The sequence below is a fragment of the Neltuma alba genome, unplaced genomic scaffold (genome assembly GCF_004799145.2).
Source record: "Neltuma alba isolate B1F8T4 unplaced genomic scaffold, ASM479914v2 tig00003734_pilon, whole genome shotgun sequence".
Classification (NCBI taxonomy): Eukaryota; Viridiplantae; Streptophyta; class Magnoliopsida; order Fabales; family Fabaceae; genus Neltuma; species Neltuma alba.
In genome coordinates this window covers 7,374-27,689 of record NW_021633410.1, presented here as the reverse complement: position 1 = coordinate 27,689, position 20,316 = coordinate 7,374, and the positions used below count along the sequence as shown (strand labels likewise).

Below are 20,316 nucleotides of genomic sequence, written 5' to 3'. Positions count from 1 at the left end.
TACTCAAAGAACTGGAAATAATAACAGGCAATTTGGATTCAGTAGTAAGAAAGACATATTTCAAGTTAGGGGGAAGGGGTTTCAGTTCTAAATCAGGAGGTTGCACAACAGAAGGAACTAATTCTTTTATGTCAAGTGCATTTGAAGCAAGTGGTGTGTTCATGTGGCTTGGGGAAGGAGACATAAGCTCAACATGATGTGTATGTCCTCCACTTCCCAGCTTAGTGCCACTTTTAGATAACCTACAAAAAGGAGGATCGGTATCAATCTTATCAACAGAAACATTGAGTAAATCACAAGGAAGAGTGGGATTAGAAGTGACTAAGTCAGTAACAAGCTTGTTGCTAGCCTTTTCTAATATTCCAGCACCACTTACAGGAGAAGCTACCGGCGTAGCTTGTGTAACAACTCCTTTATCATTAGTACTTGCAAAATCAACAAACTCACCCTTCTCAAGGCTATCATTAGGTGTAATGTTCAAAACATAATCACAGTTGAGACAAAATAATGTATAAAAATCATAGGAGATGGAAAGGAGGTGATCAACTTTTGAACAGTTAACGCACACCACGTCACCATAACATGAGCAAAAAAAGAAGAAGAATGAGGGGTAGATATACAAGTAAATGCATTATCATTCTCAACAATCTCATCATACCAGTCATGTTCATGCATCTCAGATTCATGCAAATCATCAACATCATTAACAGCACAATCAATTAAATTAACACCCAAGCAAGAGCAATCTGTATAACCTTGACTCATAGCATCAGAAATGTTGAAGGTAATCTATTGGTCCCCAAAGCCCATGGTAATGACCCCATCTTTCACATTAATTATGGTTTGGGCTGTTCTAAGAAAAGTTCTTCCTAGAATCAAAGTGCTATCAGCTTTAATCTCATCAGTCATATCTAGCATGTAGAAGTCAACTGGTAACACAAGACCCTTCACTTGTATAAGAACATCCTTAAGAAAGCCCTTAGGGTGTGTCACAGTCCTATTAGCTAGACCTAGCACAACAGTGGTGTCTTTTAAGGCACTAATACCTGAACTCTCATAAATAACATTTATGGCTACACCTAAGTCTAGTAAGGCAAGTGAAATGTCTGTTTTGCCTATAGTATAGGAAATAATATAGGAACCCAGGTCTTTACACTTAATAAGTAGCTGTGGCTTAAAGATAGCACTAACACTAGACCCTAGTTGGATTCTCTCACTATGTCTATACTTCCTCTTGTTTGTAATAGATCTTTCAAAAACATAGCACACTTAGGTATCCTCTTAATCAAATCAAGTAATAGAATATTAACCTCAAGTTTGCTAAACATTTTGAAAAGCTCATCATTATCTTTCTTTTCAACAACTTTCTTACTCATGAGATAGGAATGAGGAAAAGGCAAGTCAGAAATGTTTACCTCATCACCTTTGGAAGGTGATCCCTTCTCTATTGGCCCTTACTTAGTAGCTTCAGACTCCCTTTTCTCCTGAGTCAATGATTGCTTAAGGGATTGCTTTAAGAGCCTTTTCTCTTTAGTACTTTTGGATTGAATAGAGGTCTCTTAAGTGGCCTTGGGAATGTCTTGAGTGGTTTTAGAAAGAAGAGACTCAACTTTTATTTCTTCGTCAACCGTTTCTTCATCCTTATCATCATCTTTGAATTACACTTACTTAGCACCAATTTCCTTACCACTTTTCAATGTGATTGCATTCAAAGATTTAGAATGTATCATCGTGTTGGAAGGCACTGACCCACTAGCCTTAGCTTGCTGTTCACTCATACCATTTGACAACTTAGTGACGTAAGAAGTCAAATTAGAGTTTCTAGTCTCCCATTGCTCCATCCTATTCTCTAGGGTTGCAAATCCAGCTTCAAATTTAGCTTCACACTTAGATATATGCTCATTCATTGCCTCAATGCCCTTGAGTATTAGAGAGAACCGCTCATCATCCTTGGACTACGGTTGTTGTGGGGTAGGCTCTGGTCTAGAAGATTCTCCTTGTAACCCCCCATAGTAAGATTGCCTTGAGGAACCATATTCCCTTAAAACCCTTCTTGAACTTGCCTATCATCACCTCCTCCCTATCCAAAATTTGGATATGCTTTCCACTCTTCATTATATGTATTTAAGTATGTGTTCTATTGCTTAGATTGATTGGCCCTTCCTTGATACATGGTGAAAACTTCCTCATATCTATGAGAGCAAGTAGCAGAGATATGCATAACAAAGTTACAATGCTCACAACTAGGTGTAGCCATCTCCATAGAATTAGGATTCTAAGTGTCAACAGGGGGAATGTGAGATGCAAGCTTATAAACTGTGTAGTCAAAGTAGCAATTTGAGAAGTGAATGTGTCTAATTTAGGAATGTAGACTGAAGAAGGATTAGTATGCATTGCATTGACATTTTTAGACTCCCTTCTGCTATACTGTTGATGGTTCAAGGCCATTTTCTTAATAAGTTCCTATGTCTCCTTAGCGGTCAAATCAATGAGAGAACCCCAAGAAGCAGCATCCAATATCCCCTTATTTGAGTCTTAGGTCTATCATAAAAGTATTGGACTAACTGTTTATCTGGAATATGATGGTGTGGACATTTAGAAAGCAAGTCTTGAAAATGGTTCCAATAGTCAAAAAGTGGCTCATCATATTCTTTCTTTGCAAAGTAGATCTCTTTTCTCAGTCTGAAAGTCCGAGAAATAGGGAAATACTTCTCCAAGAATGCTTTTCTGAGATTGTTCCAGTTATGGTATTCTGGCACCTTGCCCTCTAGAGACAAATGGAATACCTTCCAAAAAACCTCATCCAAACTAGCCTTGACCGGCTTCATACTAGAATATACTATAGATAGAGATTTCAGATGATTGTACGTGTCCTCACCTGTCAAACCATAGAATTTAGGCAAAGAATTAACTAGTGGACCTTTAATTTTAAAATTGACATCAACATTAGGGCATGCAACATTGAAAGGATCATAATTTGCATTAGAAGTAGTGGCTTCCCTAATAGTTCTTCTTCCAGGGTTACCTCCATCATTCTTACCTACTCTATCATGTTCCCTACTATGTCCATTGCCGCCTCTACCATTACCACCATTGGGATTGTTATTACCATTAGGGTTGTTAACAATTTCTATTACGTCACCTAAGTCAACCACCAAATCTAGACTAGTTGGAGTGTTTAGTTCAACCTCAGGATCGATAGACACACTAAATTCACTAGAGGACAAGTTAGACTCGTGTGAAAGATTTTCCTCTTCAATTATAATCTCACTAGTCCTTTCTACCCTCTAGTCTTGTCTAACTTTCCTTAAAGAACTTTGAAGCTTAGAATTGGAAGGAACTAGGAAGTATTAGAAAAAAGACTTTTAACGTCGCCAAATAACGACGGTTAACAAGAAAAACACTATGGGAAAAAAGACGGTGGCATTTTCATAAATAAGTATTGTGACGGTTGATTTTTCACATCGATTATTTAGAAAACCGTCATGAAAAGTGTTTTTAACAACGGTAATAACCGCCGTTAAAAACACTTTTTCACTGCGGTTTTCTAAATAACCGCCATGGAAAGTTTTAAAATAACCCGATCGCAGGTTTAGTTTCTTTCATTTTCACAATTTTGTTTCAGTGTGCTGTGGTCCCCCTCTGTCCCACCACTAACAACCTTCTATTACCAGCCATTCCCTCCCTTTTTCCACTATTTAAACTCCTTCATTTAGCTTGCGGTTTCTTGCCACCATTCATTGCCATTTAAACGTCCTTCTTCTTGCATTTGAATCGTCTCTGCTGAGTGAGTAGTCTCTTTTTTTCATTTTTTTTTCAATTGTTCTTGGTTTCTTGAATGTTTTGACCATAAAAATCTGTTGTATTTCAAATGGGTTTGTTAGTTTTATATTGTAGTTGGCTTGCATTGTTGATTTTGCATTTTTAATGTGCTTGAGGTATTGTTTGATGGCATTTGATGTGAGAAAACCTCAATTGCTTCCTATCTACAGTATTAGAAACATGTTTAAACATTTGAAGTTGATTAGTTTTGAAGTTTTTGATTTTTTTTATAATTTTCTTATATTTATTTTGAATTTTTGGTAATTTTTTGTAATAAATTTGTGAATTTAGTAATAAATAATCTGTTCAGTGTTTTGTCAATATTTTTTTTGGTTATGAACTTTGATTGATGAGAAAGTGTTGTTTAAAATTTTATTACCAATGGATATCATTTGTGTTCCCGTTTTGGATTCAAAAGTTTTAGTTTTAAGAATCTTTACTTATTGAATTGGTTTGAAATTGAATTTTTATTTTTATTTTATTTGTTATATTTTTTCAAATTTATCCTGTCTTTAATTTGTTTATTACATTGTTAAGTTGATTTGGTTGATTGATTGATTTGTTTATATTTTAAATAATTTGGGATTTGTTATAAGAAAAATTAGAATGGAGGATCTAAAGGGAATAATATTTTTACAAAAATTTACTTTTTTAAGTATATATGTGTATTAATTTATTTTTACAAAAAGTGAATTTTATATACAAATCTACTTTTATTTTTTTCTATAACTTTAAATTAAAAACAAGTGTTTGAAAAGAAATTATATTGAATTAATTGAATAGTTTTATAAAACTTTATACATATTGAAATATGTTATGAAGAATAGTTTTAATGTTGATTAAAATAATTTTTGTTTAACTATTTTACAAAACTTATATATGTTTATTTGACTTTTTATTTTTATCAATATTTTTGCTCATTCACTATATATACCAATTTTTAAGAAATTACTTAATCTAATTTTGAAAAGTAATTATATATTTAATTTTTTATTATTTTAAAAAAAGAGACATTCCCTTTAATTTGTAATTAAGTGTTAGTCAATTTTAATTTATTGACTAACATTTAATTATTTTATTATTTCAATATTTGAATTAAGGAGTTAAAATTGAGCTTGACAACTATATTCATTGACTTTGTAGAATAATGGATCGTAGTTGGATGAAAGCTAAGAGAATTAGCGAAGAATATGAGGATGAGGTTGAAAGATTTCTTGAGTTTGGTCAGAGAAATACCCCTAGTAAAAGGATGGATTGTATTATTGTCCTTGTGTCAGATGCTTAAACAATAGTCGAGAGAGTATTTCTGAGATAAAAGAGCATCTTATCTATGATGGAATAAATTTGAGGTATACAAATTAGATATGGCTTGGAGAAATTGGAAAGACTACACTGTTTGGAAAGGAGAAGGTTGTAAATGAAGACTCTAGTGATAGAGTTTTGGATATGCTTCGTGATATAAGGTCTGAATCCTCTACATAGTTCTCTCCTACTTTTGAAACTTTGTGTAGTGATCCAGAGACACCTTTATACCCAGGGTGTAATGATGACCACACAAAATTGATGAACTTGAAGGCAAGAAATAGTTGGATCGATACTAGTTTCACGGAATTACTTGAACTGCTAAGTGATATTCTTTCAAAAGGGAATTCACTTCCAAAACGAATGTATGAGGCAAAGAAAATTTTGTGTCCGATGGGTTTGGAATATGAGAAGATACATGCATGTCCTAATGACTGTATATTATTCAGATATGAGTATGAAGGGTTGAATAAATGCCCTAAATGTGGGACTTCAAGATACAAAGTTAAGAAAGATGATGTTGATTATAATGAGATAACTAAAGGTTCTCCTTTGAAGGTTCTGTGGTATCTTCTAATAATACTGGGATTTAAGTATCTATTTGCTAACGCCATAGATGCAAAAAACTTGAGATGGCATTTCGATGAGAAAATATGTGATGGAAAGCTTTGTTACCCAGCAGATTCTCCTCAATGGAAAACAATAGATCAAAAATTTTCCTCAATTTGTTAGCAAGCCAAGAAACGTTTGGCTAAGGCTTTGTATGGAAGGAATTAACCCATATAGTAATCTTAGTAGCACACAGAGTGGTTGGCTGGTACTCCTTGTAATCTACAACTTGCCTCCTTGGTTATGTATGAAAAGAAAGTATATCACGCTATCTTTTATGATCTCGGGACCAAAACAACCGGGAAATGATATCGATGTGTATTTGACACCTTTGATTGAGGATCTAAAGAAATTATGGGAGGAAGGTGTTGATATACTTGATGCATATAAACAAGAGACCTTTAATTTACGTGCCATAATCTTCACCACGATAAATGACTTTTCGGCATATGAAAATTTGTCAGGATACAGTGTTAAGGGGCATAAAGCATGTTTGATATATGAAGAAGGTGCTCACTATATGCAACTTAAACATGGTAGGAAGACGATATATCTTGGTCACAGAAGGTTTCTTAGTTGGCACCACTTTTACTGTAGTTTGAAGAAGGCATTTAACGGCTCACAAGAATATGAAATGGCTCCAATACCATTAACCGGAGAAGAAATTTATTAGCAAGTAGAGAGAATTAATATGGTCTTCGGTAAAAAGAAGGAGGAGGCTACCAATGAGAGGAATATATGAGAAAAAAGATCTATCTTTTTTTATCTTCCATATAGGCAAAGTCTTGATGTGAGGCATTGTCTAGATGTGATGCATGTGGAGAAGAATGTATGTGAGAGCCTTGTTGGTACACTTTTACATATAAGTGGAAAGACTAAAGATGGAATCAATGAAAGACATGACTTAGTCGAATTTGGAATAAGAAAAGTCCTCCACCCACAAGAAAGAGATGGTAAGAGAGCTTATTTACATCCAGTTGCGCACACATTATCAAAAGAAGATAACAGGGATGAAGTCTGTGGTTTTGTCAATAGCATTAAGGTGCCACAAGGTTATTCTTCTAATTTGAGCAAACTTGTTTCAATGCAAGATTTGAAGATAATAGGGATGAAGTCTCATGATTGTCACGTGTTGATGCAACAATTACTTCCACTTACTATTCGAGGCATTATGAAAATTGATGTGAGAAGCACTATTACAAGATGTATGTTTTTTAGTGCCATTTACAATAAAGTCATTGATCTTACTGAGTTAGATAAATTAGAAAATAAAGATTATGTGATCCTCTCCCAATTAGAAATGCACTTTTTGCCATCATTTTTTGACATTATGGTCCACTTGATAGCTCATCTTGCATGAGAGACAAGACTTTGCATCCCCATGTGTTTAAGATGGAGGTATCCTTTTGAGAGATACATGAAAATCCTAAAAAGGTACTCTAACAATCCTTATCGGCCTGAGGCATCAATTGTTGAGAGATATGTAGCTGAGGCAGTTAAGTTTTGTAATGTATATCTTGATAGGGTAAAGGTGGTTGGACTTCCTTAATCTTGACATGATTAGCGGAGAAGCAAGGGAATATGGGGTGTCATAGTGAGGTCTATGTCAAGAGAAGTTGTAATGTAGGCACATCTATACATTTTAAACAACACGGATGAAGTTTTGTCTTACTTGAATGCTCACAAGAATATGCTGAAGAACTTGAATCCAAGAAAGAACGATATGCAACTACCTAATGAACATAATAAGTCATTTGCAAAGTGGTTCAAGCAAGAAGTGTTAAAAGATGGCAATCCTTCTAAGACAATACAGAGGCTAGCTGCAGGGCCTTGTTTTGAGGTTTTGTGTTGGGACAGATATGACATAAATGGTTAGTCATTTTACACAAAAACCCAAGACGATAAGTGTAACATCCTAAGTTTAATCGGGTTTTGATAGCCTCTTTTGGGTTGATTTTGAGGATAGATTAGTGATTTAATCTTGATCTTGGTGTTTAGGTTGGATTTGAGGTTGGTTGGAGGAATAGGTGAACGTACCCCTCTCAGGGTATGTTCGCCGCGGCGAAGTTTACTTCGCCGCGGCGAACCGGGGGTTTTAGAGGGGAGTGTCTTCTCGGGAAGGTTTGGCCGCGGCGAAGTCTTGGGGACGCCGCGGCGAAGTTGTTCAGGTGAGCGAGGCTTCCCTTTCGGGAAGGTTTCGCCGCGGCGAAGGTAAGGGCACGCCGCGGCGAAGTTCTTCTGGGCGAGCGAGAGTTTCCTCTCGGGAAGCTTTCGCCGCGGCGAAGATGGGAGTTCGCCGCGGCGAAGTCGGTTTTTCAGGCGAGTAATCCCTCTCGGGATTAGTTCACCGCGGCGAAGATGGAGTTCGCCGCGGCGAAAGGTCGCGATTCTATATAATCGCTGGAGGGTTCAGATGTGCGAAAAATTGGAAAATCTGAAGGAGGAGAGAGAAGCTCTGCTAGGGTTTCGTGGAGGAGGCTTGAGAAAGGCATTTCTAAGGATCCATTTCCTCAAGTAAGTGATTTTAACCTCTAATCTTCTTTCTTTCTTGAAATTCCATGGAATTTATGAGGATTTTTGGTGGAACCCTAGGAATTTCTAGGTTGTGATGGAATTGAGGTTTTTGACCGATTGTTTTGAGTTTAATTGATTGCATTGGGTTAGTTTAAGTATTTAATCGGTGTAGTTTTCTTAGATTTAAAGAATCTTGAATTTTGGAGTTAGGGTTTATGGAATTGGATGATTTGGGATTGAGGATGATAATGTAGAGATTGATTTTTGAGTTTTGTGAATTGGGTTATGTTAAGGAGGGTTAATTGGATGCTTAATCGGTTTAGATTTGTTGTTGGGACCTTAATTGCTCAAATGGGTTGTTGGAGGTTGAATTCCTATAGTGGGCCCTTGAGGTTTGAACTATAATTGATGCTTGGAAGGAGACTTAATGTTTTAATAGACTTTGAGGACTTTGGAGTGTTGTTTTGATAGTTATACCCCTTGAGTTGGGTAGAGTTTTGATGGGAGATAGGAATTTTGTGTCCCCAAGTGTTGTTTTGGCCACATTATTAGTTTGAATGCTAATATATGTTGGTTGTGTGTTTGTGTGCTTGTGTAGACCAGTTGTGAGTCTTGGTGGTACGCGGGGCCACTTTGTTGATTGTTATTCCTTGCTCAGGCGAGAGGTAACCACTTTCCAATCCTTAGTACTTGCTTCTGTGGTATTGTGAGTAGATTTGTGTTTTGTGCTCCAAATAGTAATTGTGTTCGAATTATATGTTGTATATAAAAATGGAAAACCGTCTTGTGGGGTTTGGATTTATGATGAATGAATTTATGGAATTGTGAAAGATATGCCACTGAATGAGATTAATTATGAAATGATTATTACTCTTGATTATGATTTGAGCATGATACATTAATTGGGAGTTTGGTGAGAGTTTTGTCTGTTACTACCACGTGGTAAGGCCTCCATTAATGCATGATGGTTGGCTCTTTACGTCCCCCATAGTGAGGGATAGGCCTTCGGGCTCATTACGTCCCCCAGAGTGAGGGATAGGCCTTTATGGCTCCTTACGTCCCCCATAGTGAGGGATAGGCCGGGTTCGGCTCCTGAAAATCCCCCAAAGTGAGGGATTTGGTTGATGGGATTGCATCATTGCACTTGCATAAATTGTTGTGGCTATCATTATGTATTATTTGTGAACTGCCCCACTTGACACCTCACGAGCACCTATTTAGTAGTACCTAGTATTGGAAAGGTTGGTTACTGGGACTTTGTCTCACCCCGTGGTTTACAATGTTTTCAGGAGAAGGTTCTAGGCGTGCACCTTCGGGAAGAGACGCAGAGGCTTGAGCTGGGTTAGCTTTAGGCCTCTAGCATTTGTATATGTATGAGTAGTAGTTATATTGCCACATTTAGGACCGCTTTTTGGTATCTTCGATTTCCCGGCCTCGTTGTAAATTGAATAGAATGTATCTTCCTATTTTGGTTGGCCGGAGGCCATTGCTATTGCCTTATGGAATATGTTTTATTTGGTGGAAAAAACTATTTTGAAGGGCTGATTTTGATGTATGTGTTACCCGGGCCGGAGGCCTCGGAGGCCCAGTGAATATGAACGGATTATTTTAGTTGCATGCAACGTCTATCGGGTTGACCCGAGTTTGAAAGTTAATTTCTAAAAATATGAAATTTCCTTCTACTATGGTAGCTCGTATTAACAAATTTCCTTTTCTACCATAGTAGAGGTTTTGTGATGGGTTAAATGTCTTGAGGTTAGGGGTTTTACAAATTGGGGGTTTTACAATAAGAGTACTATGCAGAACAATAGGGTGATGGTAGTAGTTGAAGCTATGCATTTTGCTAGTTCTAAAGATAGAAACCCAATATTGGTGGTAATGTCCTATTATGGAATAATAGAAGAGATATGGGAGGTTAGTTATACCAAGTTTAAAGTTCCCGTCTTTAAATATAAGTAGGTTAAGAGTAATACTGTGCAAGTAGATGAAAAATTTGAATTTGTTTTAGTTGATCTTAAGAGGTTTGGATATAGAGATAAGCTATTTATTTTGGCAAGTCAAGCAAAACAAGTGTTTTATGTTCCCGATCTAGCAAAGAAGAAATTGTCTATCGTGCTTCAAGGTAATAGGCAAGGAGTTGGTGGAGATGATAGTGACTTAGAGTTTACTCTCGATGAAAACCCCCTTTCACAGCTACTCGACCTAAAACAATTGAATTAGATTTGGTAGATGATGATTATGCTGTTAGAGATTATCATTGTGAAGGAATTTAGGAGGATAATCGTTGCAAGGCTTAAATAAATTATTTGATGTTTCTTATTAAATTTATTTTATATTTATTATTATTATTCATAATATGATGTTTTTTGTTAAATATACTTAATGCTTTATATTAACTTGATATTTTTTATTCTTATATTTATTAATTGGGTGTTCTCTGAACAGGAAATGGATGGATCTGGTCAACAGGGTTTTGGCGACGACAGCTCCTTTATTAGCCGAAGAAAGGGTAGAGGGCCAACCCGTATCAGGCATTTGGCTTTACGTGATGAGACTACATAGGCCATGAGGATCACAATGGAATTTGGTGATGATTTGAAGCCTATAGGAAAGACTAGGGCTCAATTTACTAGTTATGTGGGTTATGTCACACGCATTAAGATTCCGATTGACATTCCTAGCTAGAAGAAGGTGGATAAAGATTTAAAGCAAAACATTTGGGAGGATATTTTGGTACCTTACGAATTCTTTTCTTTATTTGTTTCAATTATAATTGCTTATTTACTTATAATCCTATGCTATTATATTGCAGCTGACATTTGATATTCCTGCCACTGAGCAAATGAGAGACTGTCTGTTTAAGCTTAAAGAATCGTAGAGGGATTTTAAATCCACACTGACAAAACACTATATCCGTGGAAAAAGAAAGTGTGAGCATCCTAAGGAACGATACTAGTTCATTAATGACAAGGCATGAGTGTTTTGTGAAGCAACATGAAGACCCTGCATTTCAGGTTTGGTTTCTTCAAACTTAGTTTTTAATCAGTTCATATTTTATTTAACTAAACTAACTTTGTCGAATTTGTTTTATTGTCATAGGCATTGAGTCAGAAGAACAAACAAATATCTTAGCAGAATGTGTACCCATATACCATGTTTCGTGTAAGGTATGGTGGGTTGGAAAGAAGTATGATGGAGGAGCGGATGAAGAATGAACAAATGGCTACTGTTTCAAATCCTACTAGCTACATTCCACCTATTAAGCATCCTTCTTGCCAAGAAAAATGGAAGATGACGAGGATTAAAAAGGGTTAATACATTACTCCAGAGTCTACTATTGTTGCTTTGAGGATTGCAAGTAATATTTAAGAATTATGCTTCATTAATTGCTTTTTTTAATTATCTCAAATTGAATTTTTTGCTTAATGTTATAGGATACACTTGAGGAACAATTATCCCAAGGTGTATTTGTCCCTCAAGGACGGATGGATATCTTGGCCACCGCCATTGGAAAGGCTGACCATCCAAGCAGAGTCAGATGGACCCCTAAAGGAATTGGTATTAAACAATTTTTTAGCTCTAGTTCAAGAAGAAGCACTGGATCATCCTCCGCTGACATGGTATCTAAAGAGGAGCTCGACCAGTGATTACAGGAAGAAACGGAGAGAGTTTGAGCTAAACTTAGTGAACAACACATGGCAGAGTTGTAAAAGATACGTGAGGAATTTGATGCCAAGTTTCAACAGGTAATGATGATGATGGGCATAACTAGATTCCAGATGCCCCGAGTGTCTGAACCTTCCCAAGTAATAATCACACATCTTTTCAAATCTTCTAAAGGTTCATTTGATCTATTTAAACTTATTTAATGTGCCTTAACTAATTTCATATAATGTTTCAGGGTTTACTTATGATGAAAAGTGGGAAGGCAGTAATAATCAGACACGGCAACTGATAGTGTCTGACCCTAACCTAGCCCTGACCCTGTCAAAGACAATGGAATGCCATGTGCTCTCTATGTGGATTATGAAAATTCAGCTGTTCATGTTGCTAATAGTCAAGCATTCTTGGGCATAATGATCTATGGCAAGAAAGTTCCGAGTGATCAAGCAAGGGTGACGGTGGATACAGGTACACCAGTGCCTAATCCTACTGATGAGGTTCAACTACTTGCTCAAGCTAAAGGACATTTCATTTTGTGGCCAAAGAAACTTATTGCAAAGCCAGTGGTGAAAAAGGCAACAGTGAAGAAGGCCACAAAGAGGGCATCATCAGATTCTGTACTCCGGCCTCTTCCTGGTGATGTTGCACTTATATATTCTAGTTTGGAGGTTCTTCATTTCATAGTGGCAAACATGAATAAGCCCATTACTTTCAAGATGCCACTGGGGACTGTGGGTTCGGATATAACATACGAATTCACCATTGACAAGAAAGACCTCATTTAGTTCCTCATCTTTGAGGAGCTGGATATAGTCTTCATACAGCTGGCTATTTTGTAAGTTACAATATCATTTTCTTATTTCATGTTATACATTATGCATGTCCTAATGTTTCTTACTTGAACAACAGTCACTTTACTCAAATCTGTCAGAATAGAGGACTTGAGGGAACATATGATTTTATGTGTTCTCAAAGGGTGCAGAAAGAGCATAATATTGTGGAAGTGAGGTCGATCTACATGATGACCACAATGGCTCAGATGAGAAAGCAAAAGTATTTTGCACCTTACGTGGAAGGGTAAGTCTATTATTGTATTTGAGATACACAAGCTGTATGTATAAGATTATAATTAATATGGTTCATATTTTGCAGTTATCATTAGACTCTGATTGTTTATGTCCCTTTTGATAACAAAGTCTATTGGTTCGATTCCCTTTATGGAAGTCCATCCGAAGAAACCAAAGATGTCATCGACATGTTAGTTTATGTTTATATATTTATTACGTGTGAAGTTTACAAAAATATGCTATAATATCAATTTTTAATACTGTTGATAGGGCTTTTCATAATTTTAATGTTGTGGTGATTAAGCAAAATAGACAACCACCAACATGGATTCTCCCAAGAGTGTTGTTTTGAGCTAAATATATACTTTTAAATATTTTTCAATAATTAAAGTTAATGTTTATAATCAAAGTCTAATATTCAATTTTATATTTCATTTTGTTAGTACCGTTGTCAACAAAGGCGTGTTGAATATAGATATAATGTCATCCGCTACATGAATGACATCATTGAGACAGGGGTGACTGAGAAATTAGACGAGGTAAAGATAAATTACATTGCATGTCATTCTTCAATTCATTTCACATTTTTGATTAAATTCACTATGTTATTTTTGATTTATTTATTGGTATTTCAAAATGTTGCGTCATATCCTATGGATGACATCAACTTGATGAGGGACACTTTGTCAACAATATTGCTCCAGAATTTTGAGCATATTTGAAATAGTTAGGTCATTCCTAAAAAAATTCCTTGTTAGATTTTTTCCCTTAGTTCCTATATATGTTCTTTACTTCTATTGTACAGACAAAATTCAATTGTTACTTTTCTTTGAAGATGTAGACTCTACTTTGCCTCTCTATTTTGCTTTTGTGCCTGTGTTAAAAGAAATTTCAATGCTTACTGTATATGTTAACTAGCTAGTTGATGGTCATATGGTCTTGTTTTGCATAGTTGCCTACATTTATTTGGAACTATAAACTGTAGGGAGGTAAAAAGAAAGTCACGCGGTATTATAAAATTTTTTTTGAGTTTTTAATGGCGGTTATTTTAATAACCGTTGTTAAAAATATTTTTCGTGGTGGTTATTAATTAAACCGCTGTGGAAAATGAGCCTATAACAGAAGTTATGTAAAAAACCATCGTGGAAAGTTAACTTTCCATGACAGTTTTCAATCGCCATGTTTTTTTACCTTTCAACGTCAACTGTATCCACCTTACCTCCAAAACTGCTATTAAAAGCCTTTTTTCTAGCAGTGAGGGTTTTAGACCTACCCTTTCTTGGCATAAATAATCAATCAATCAAAAGCAAAATGCAAAATTGACTTGCACAACTAGATTCAAGCAAAAATAGATGAATGGAATGAAATGCAAGTGTCTAAATCTATATGCAAAACAAAGCAAAATCAAGATATTTGGTTGTATTTTTGAAAATTTTTTTATGCAAATGAAAGAAGTGCTATGAAAAACCAAAAGCAAATGCAAACTACTTAAAAAAAATGCAAAAAACTAATAAAAATAAAAACTAAAAAGGCTTAACAAATGAACCCCAATCAAGGTTACTTGACACTTAATTACTAGGGAACCAATTTCTTGGCTCCTCAGCAGTGGCGCCACTTGAAATAATGCCCTTAATTTGTCACCCTAGGGTTACTCCAAAAATTAATGACTTAATGCAATTTAGTGTATGATCCGGGTCGTATTCACTTTAAGGAGCCAAAAATGAAATTAAATCCTAGTAAATAAATGCAAATAACCTAAAATATAAAAAGGATTTTCTGATTTTGATGAATTGCTAACTAAATATCATGAATTAAATTGAAATTAAAATATTTGTTTTCTTTATGTTTTTATATGACATTGATTAAAATGAATGATGGTGAAAGAGATGAAAATGAAACACACAAGTAAACAATAATAATAATAATAATCAATCCTCCAACTTAACAACGTAGGCAATCCTCACTTCAATAGATGCAGGAGTTAAAACAATGAATTAAAAGTTATAATTAAGTTTTTAATCCAACAACCAAGCCACCTCGAATTGTCACAAAATATTTTTGAAAATCCCAACTTACTAACTGCAACCAAAATAGCAAAATGGAATTAAGGATACCAAAAACCAATACTTAATTGTAACTCTTAAATACAAAACAATAGAATTAAAGCTAGCAAGAGACAATATGATTCAAGTTCCAAGCTACCTCAGAAAATCACAATATATTAACTCCAAAGTCAATGCAAATGTCATAACCACAACATTATAATTGAAATTAAAGTTATAAACAGCTCAATGTCAAATGCTAAACAGTAATCCAGCCACAATAATCTCCAAATATAATCAGATTAAACAATAATTTTCCAATAATCAGAAAAACTATCCTAAGACTTGGAAATTGTTAAGAAACTAGTGGACAGGAAATTAAAGTAACTAAAACTCCCCTATGAAAATCCAAGCTCCTGCTATTGCTTTTGAATTAGAGAATTACAGAGTGCTAGCCACGGTTTGCCCTCAAAATTGCTATAATCAATATTCTACTATAGGCTGCCATAGAAGAACACCGAAAAGGAAATAGAGGATGCTCGAAGACTCTGCTCTGTTCTCTTGTCGTCACTGATTCTCTAGTTACTTTGCCTCCAGACCAAAGAAAAGGAGAAGATGAAGTTGATGGTGATGATAGATTCGAATAGAAGTGAAAGATGATGATTTGGATTGATGGGAATGAAGAAAATAGAGGGGCGGAGGTGTGATTTCAGTCGAGCTCTGGTCCTTCATTCTGGTTCCGTTAAGCCTCACTCTCGGTCTCTCTCCTCATCTCTCCCTACCTCCAGAACGTCGTCCTCTCTCTGCCACCAGAAAGACTCAGCGAAGACGATGACGGTGGTGGTGGGAGAGAATGACTCAAGGCCCAGCTCTCACCATCGAGTCCCCCTAGTCCATTACTCTCGGTCTCACAGCACTCTGGTCCTTCTTGTTTTTCTCACCGTCAACCCCCTGGTCCCTTCTCGCTGAAGATAATGATGATTCAACTGAAATTTTAGGGTAGGAGCAAAAAGCAGTTTTTTGCTCCCCGTTTTTTACTATTTATTTTTTTTAATTATTTTTTATTTTTTATATTTTTTTCTTTTTTTTTTATTTTTAAATCTACCAAAAACCTATAACCAAAATTCAAGAATAAGGTACATTAATTGTCATTAAAAATTAATTAATCATAATTATGCTAATTCTACCCCTATTATGTACTAATTCAAGTTAAAGCACTCTAATATGAATTATATTCAAATGATGCAATTAAGGACCAATAATAATGACAAAAACCCACCAAAAGTATATGAAAATGCATGCAAAAACATAGGTTTATCATTAAACTTCAAATTAAGCTGAAACCAGTCTTGTATAGGTGCTATAAAGAAACGTTGATAAAATTTCTTCTCAACAATTGACTCCCACAGTAGATACACACTCCCCTATTATGCAGACCCCGTTTATATTCACTTGAGCATGTTTATCTTAGTTACCTCCTACTACTTCCTTAAAATATCAATACTTCACAATATGCCTTATCCAGATTTGGAGGGAGAGATAATTTTAGAACTCGTTTGTCTTGGGCACCTTTGTTCATCCACTGTAATACATTGATATATATATATATATATATATATCTCTAAATGAGAATGGTTATGAATTATAGCTAACAATATATACAGATAATTAAAAACAAGTGGAAGTAGGGTAAAATAGACAATTTTATTAATTAATGATAAATATTACAATTTCATTATACATACTTAACAACAACGGCAATGTAAAATATAATTGGCAAAATATTATAGAACACTTGATGGCAAGTTGTAGAGGTCACATGCTATCTTATTTTCAAAATACCAAGGTATGATTAAGACGGCAAGATACATAGCTCATGCTTCATCGTAGTTGGAGACTAGTGACCATAAGATGGTGGCTTATAAACAGGTGGTTTCTCAACTGGGGATTTGTACACAGGTGGTTTCTCAATTGGCGACTTATACATAGGTGGTTTCTCAACTGGTGTCTTGTAAACTGGTGGTTTTTTCACTGGAGGCTTATAAACCGAAGGCTTCTCAACTGGGGGCTTTTTAACTGGTGGTTTCTCAACTGGTGATGTGTAAACAGGTGGTTTTGCCACTGGGGGCCTGTACACAGGAGGTTTCTCAACTGGGGGCTTATACACAGGAGGTTTCTCAATTGGAGGCTTGTTAACTGGTGGCTTGTAGATAGGTGGTCTCTCAGTTGGTGGCTTGTACACTGGTGGTTTCTCAACTGGTGGCTTGTAAACAGGAGGTTTCTCCACTGGGGGCTTATAAACAGGGGGTTTCTCAACTGGGGGCTTGTTAATTGGTGGTTTATAGATGGGTGGTTTCTCAACTGGTGGGCTGTGTACAGGCGGTTTCTCAACTAGTGGCTTGTTAACAGGAGGTTTCTCTACTGGGGGCTTGTGAGTAGGAGGTTTCTCAACTGGTGGCTTGTACACAGGTGGCTTCTCAACTGGTGGCTTGTGAACAGGAGGTTTCTCAATTGGAGGCTTATAAACAGGTGGCTTTTCAACTGGTGGCTTATGAACAGGTGGTTTCTCAACTGGAGGTTTATAAGTGGGTGACTTCTTAGTAGGAGGCTTATAAACAGGTGGTTTTTCTGTTGGAGGCTTATAAGTGGGAGGTTGATAATAATCTGCAAAGGTAGAAGTGGTGAGAAACACCGCTCCTAAAAGGAGGCATAGCAAGTGTTTAGACAACATTGTTGAACTCAAACTTGTGTTGATGCAAATCACAGATTATGTGCCCCAATTTATAGTAGAACTAGGGAAAGTAGTAGGTACTAAGGTGTTGTGAGTCCAATATATTTTGTCACGAACAATAAATTCATTTAATAAATAAGATAATTTTTTTTGGTAAATACAAATAAGATAATGTTAAAAAGTAAAGTCAAGGCTAGTTGTTAGGTGTGAACTCCATCGCTAGGTCTGGTTGCATGCATGTGGATAACTGGAAATCTCTATAGCATTTTCTTCGATTTCTTTCAATAATTCTTGTGTGTAATTTTTTTTAAAAAAATTTCTTAAAAAATAGGCACACATCAATTTACTATTATGTATGTTTAACTTCTTTCAGTGCTGAAGTTATTTTAAACGAATCATTTTTTTTTTCATATATGTGTCTCTACAGTATTTTCACGCATTTATTAGAAATACTCGTTATATATCCTTGCATAAGAAAATTTTATCAATATGATTGTTTTGGCAGATTGGTCAATGAATATGGATAATGCTTAATAGCTGGGAATGAATAGATTCATTTATTTATTTTGAATAATAGCTGATTAAGAATATGTCAATGAAGGAGGTTAGAGTAGAAATTATAAAATAATCAGCAAATTGTCCACCAACCATGTGATATATAATATAATACTTTAATTAATATTTGTACAGTACATCCTTCCGACATACACGCACCACTTGGTTCTAACTTATTTTTTATGGGAAAAAAATTAAATTGCAAATATAAGTGGCGATCATTTTCTTTCAAGGTCCCTTATTTTGGTAGATACAGAATTTCAAAGTTGCTTAATAATACAGACTCAGGTCACGATTCCTAAGACGTGAGGATGACAACGTAAAAGTTCCAGAAGGGACTATCCCACCTGGAAAGTACACACACGACCCCTCCTCACATCACAACTATTTAGATCTAATTTAAATAGTCTAAATTAAAATAAAAATTATGTTTTAAAAAATGATAATCAAGGTATTATTTTTATTTTAGATTTTATGCTCATAATTATTTTTAAAAAATAAAAATAAAAAAATAAAATATTAACTATCCAAATTAAATATAAATAGTCTAGACTTGATGAGTTTTGGATGCTCATCACATTCTATACAAACTTTGTGCCATAGCCTAAATATAAAATTAGATGATTGATTTGTAATAATTAATTAATTATTTTAAAATATGTACTATTTTTTGTATAATACCTATTTAATTATTTACTTTGAAACTATCTCTTAATATGGGAATCAAAATTATTAAGAGTAGTTTGAAAAAATTTATAAATTTAAGAAATAAAATAGATTGAGATATCATCAAAATTTACCTCATAACGGGATTTTATAGTTGGGATTGGAGGGAGCATTACCTATTAGTATATACTCCCTCCCGTCCTATATACAAGTTTACTTTTGAAAAGAGGCTTCGTCCAATTTATAAATTTTATTTTGAGTTTTCTCTGAATATTTAATACTTTTTTTTTCAATTTTTTCCTTGGTTGATCATATTTAATGTTTTATTTTCGTCCAATGACTATGAATAGCATTAATTAGAAAGGTGGCTAAGTTGATTTCCCTCCAATTATTTCAATAATTCATTCTCCCTCTCAGTGGCATATAATACCCCATGTATTCTCTCTCATCATTTATTTATTTATTGTCCCTCTCAATTACTCTCATAATAAATAAGGACATATTTGGAAAAAAAATATTCTTACCAATTTATTATTATTTTAATTAATTTTAAATGTTTGTTCGTTAGATCTGATTTGACTATTTGAAGTTTATATACAAGACGGGAGGAAATATATTGAAAAATAAAAACAAAATTGTTTTCTATTTTCCCTGGTTGGTGTATGCATCCGTACATGATAGGATTAGGAAAAGGTGGGGTTTGACTAATTAACCCGTTCTTCGTTTTGACCATTTGTAGATATTGCCAATTTACATCTACTTCAGGCTCGTCGCATGGAAGAGTGTCGGTGGTTTTTCGTTTAGTATTTTTGTTTTTTGTTTTATTAGTTTATTCGTGATCGAAGTCATTTTCTCATAATTCCATTGACTTCTCGTAAAAAAGTCTATTCATTTTTACAAACAGCTTTTCTCTGCTACCTTATTCCGAGTTCTTGTTGGCTTAATATTTTCACTTAAAAAAAAAAAACAATTATTATCAACAGAATTAGTGAGAGAAAATTATTGTCATTATTTTCTAACGGATTACTGATGAAAATTTTGTTGCTAAATTTAGTGATGGATTAGCTATGAAAGTTTACTGACCCTAATACTAACAACGACATTTTTGTCCATTGCTAAATTTCATAGCTAATCCATTGAAAAATCCATCAGTAAATATTTAGTAATGGAATTTTTACCGTGAAAAATTTCAGTCCTTAATTTTAATGATAAAATTTTAGCGACGGAACTAGCTAAGAAAAATTTTATCTCTAATTTCTATTGCTAATTCCGTTTCTAAATTGTTTGTCACAGAAGTTTCCATTACTAATTCCGTTACTAATTCTATTTTTTCGCTAATCCGTCA

General features: G+C 34.9%; 2 protein-coding genes across 2 annotated transcripts; both read right to left on the bottom strand.

Moving 5' to 3' along the window:
- Positions 1–789: 789 nt before the first annotated feature.
- Positions 790–1,907, bottom strand: LOC114742397 (uncharacterized). Its single transcript, XM_028930666.1, has 2 exons — positions 1,688–1,907; positions 790–1,115 (listed from the first exon to the last, which is right to left on the bottom strand). Exons 1-2 carry the CDS (start codon positions 1,905–1,907, stop codon positions 790–792), a joined length of 546 nt encoding a protein of 181 aa, XP_028786499.1.
- Positions 1,908–16,910: 15,003 nt separating this feature from the next.
- On the bottom strand, positions 16,911–17,750 carry LOC114742398 (repetitive proline-rich cell wall protein 2-like). Its single transcript, XM_028930667.1, has 2 exons — positions 17,419–17,750; positions 16,911–17,388 (listed from the first exon to the last, which is right to left on the bottom strand). The coding sequence occupies exons 1-2, from the start codon at positions 17,748–17,750 to the stop codon at positions 16,917–16,919; spliced, it is 804 nt and encodes a 267-aa protein (XP_028786500.1). The 3' UTR covers positions 16,911–16,916.
- Positions 17,751–20,316: the final 2,566 nt, after the last annotated feature.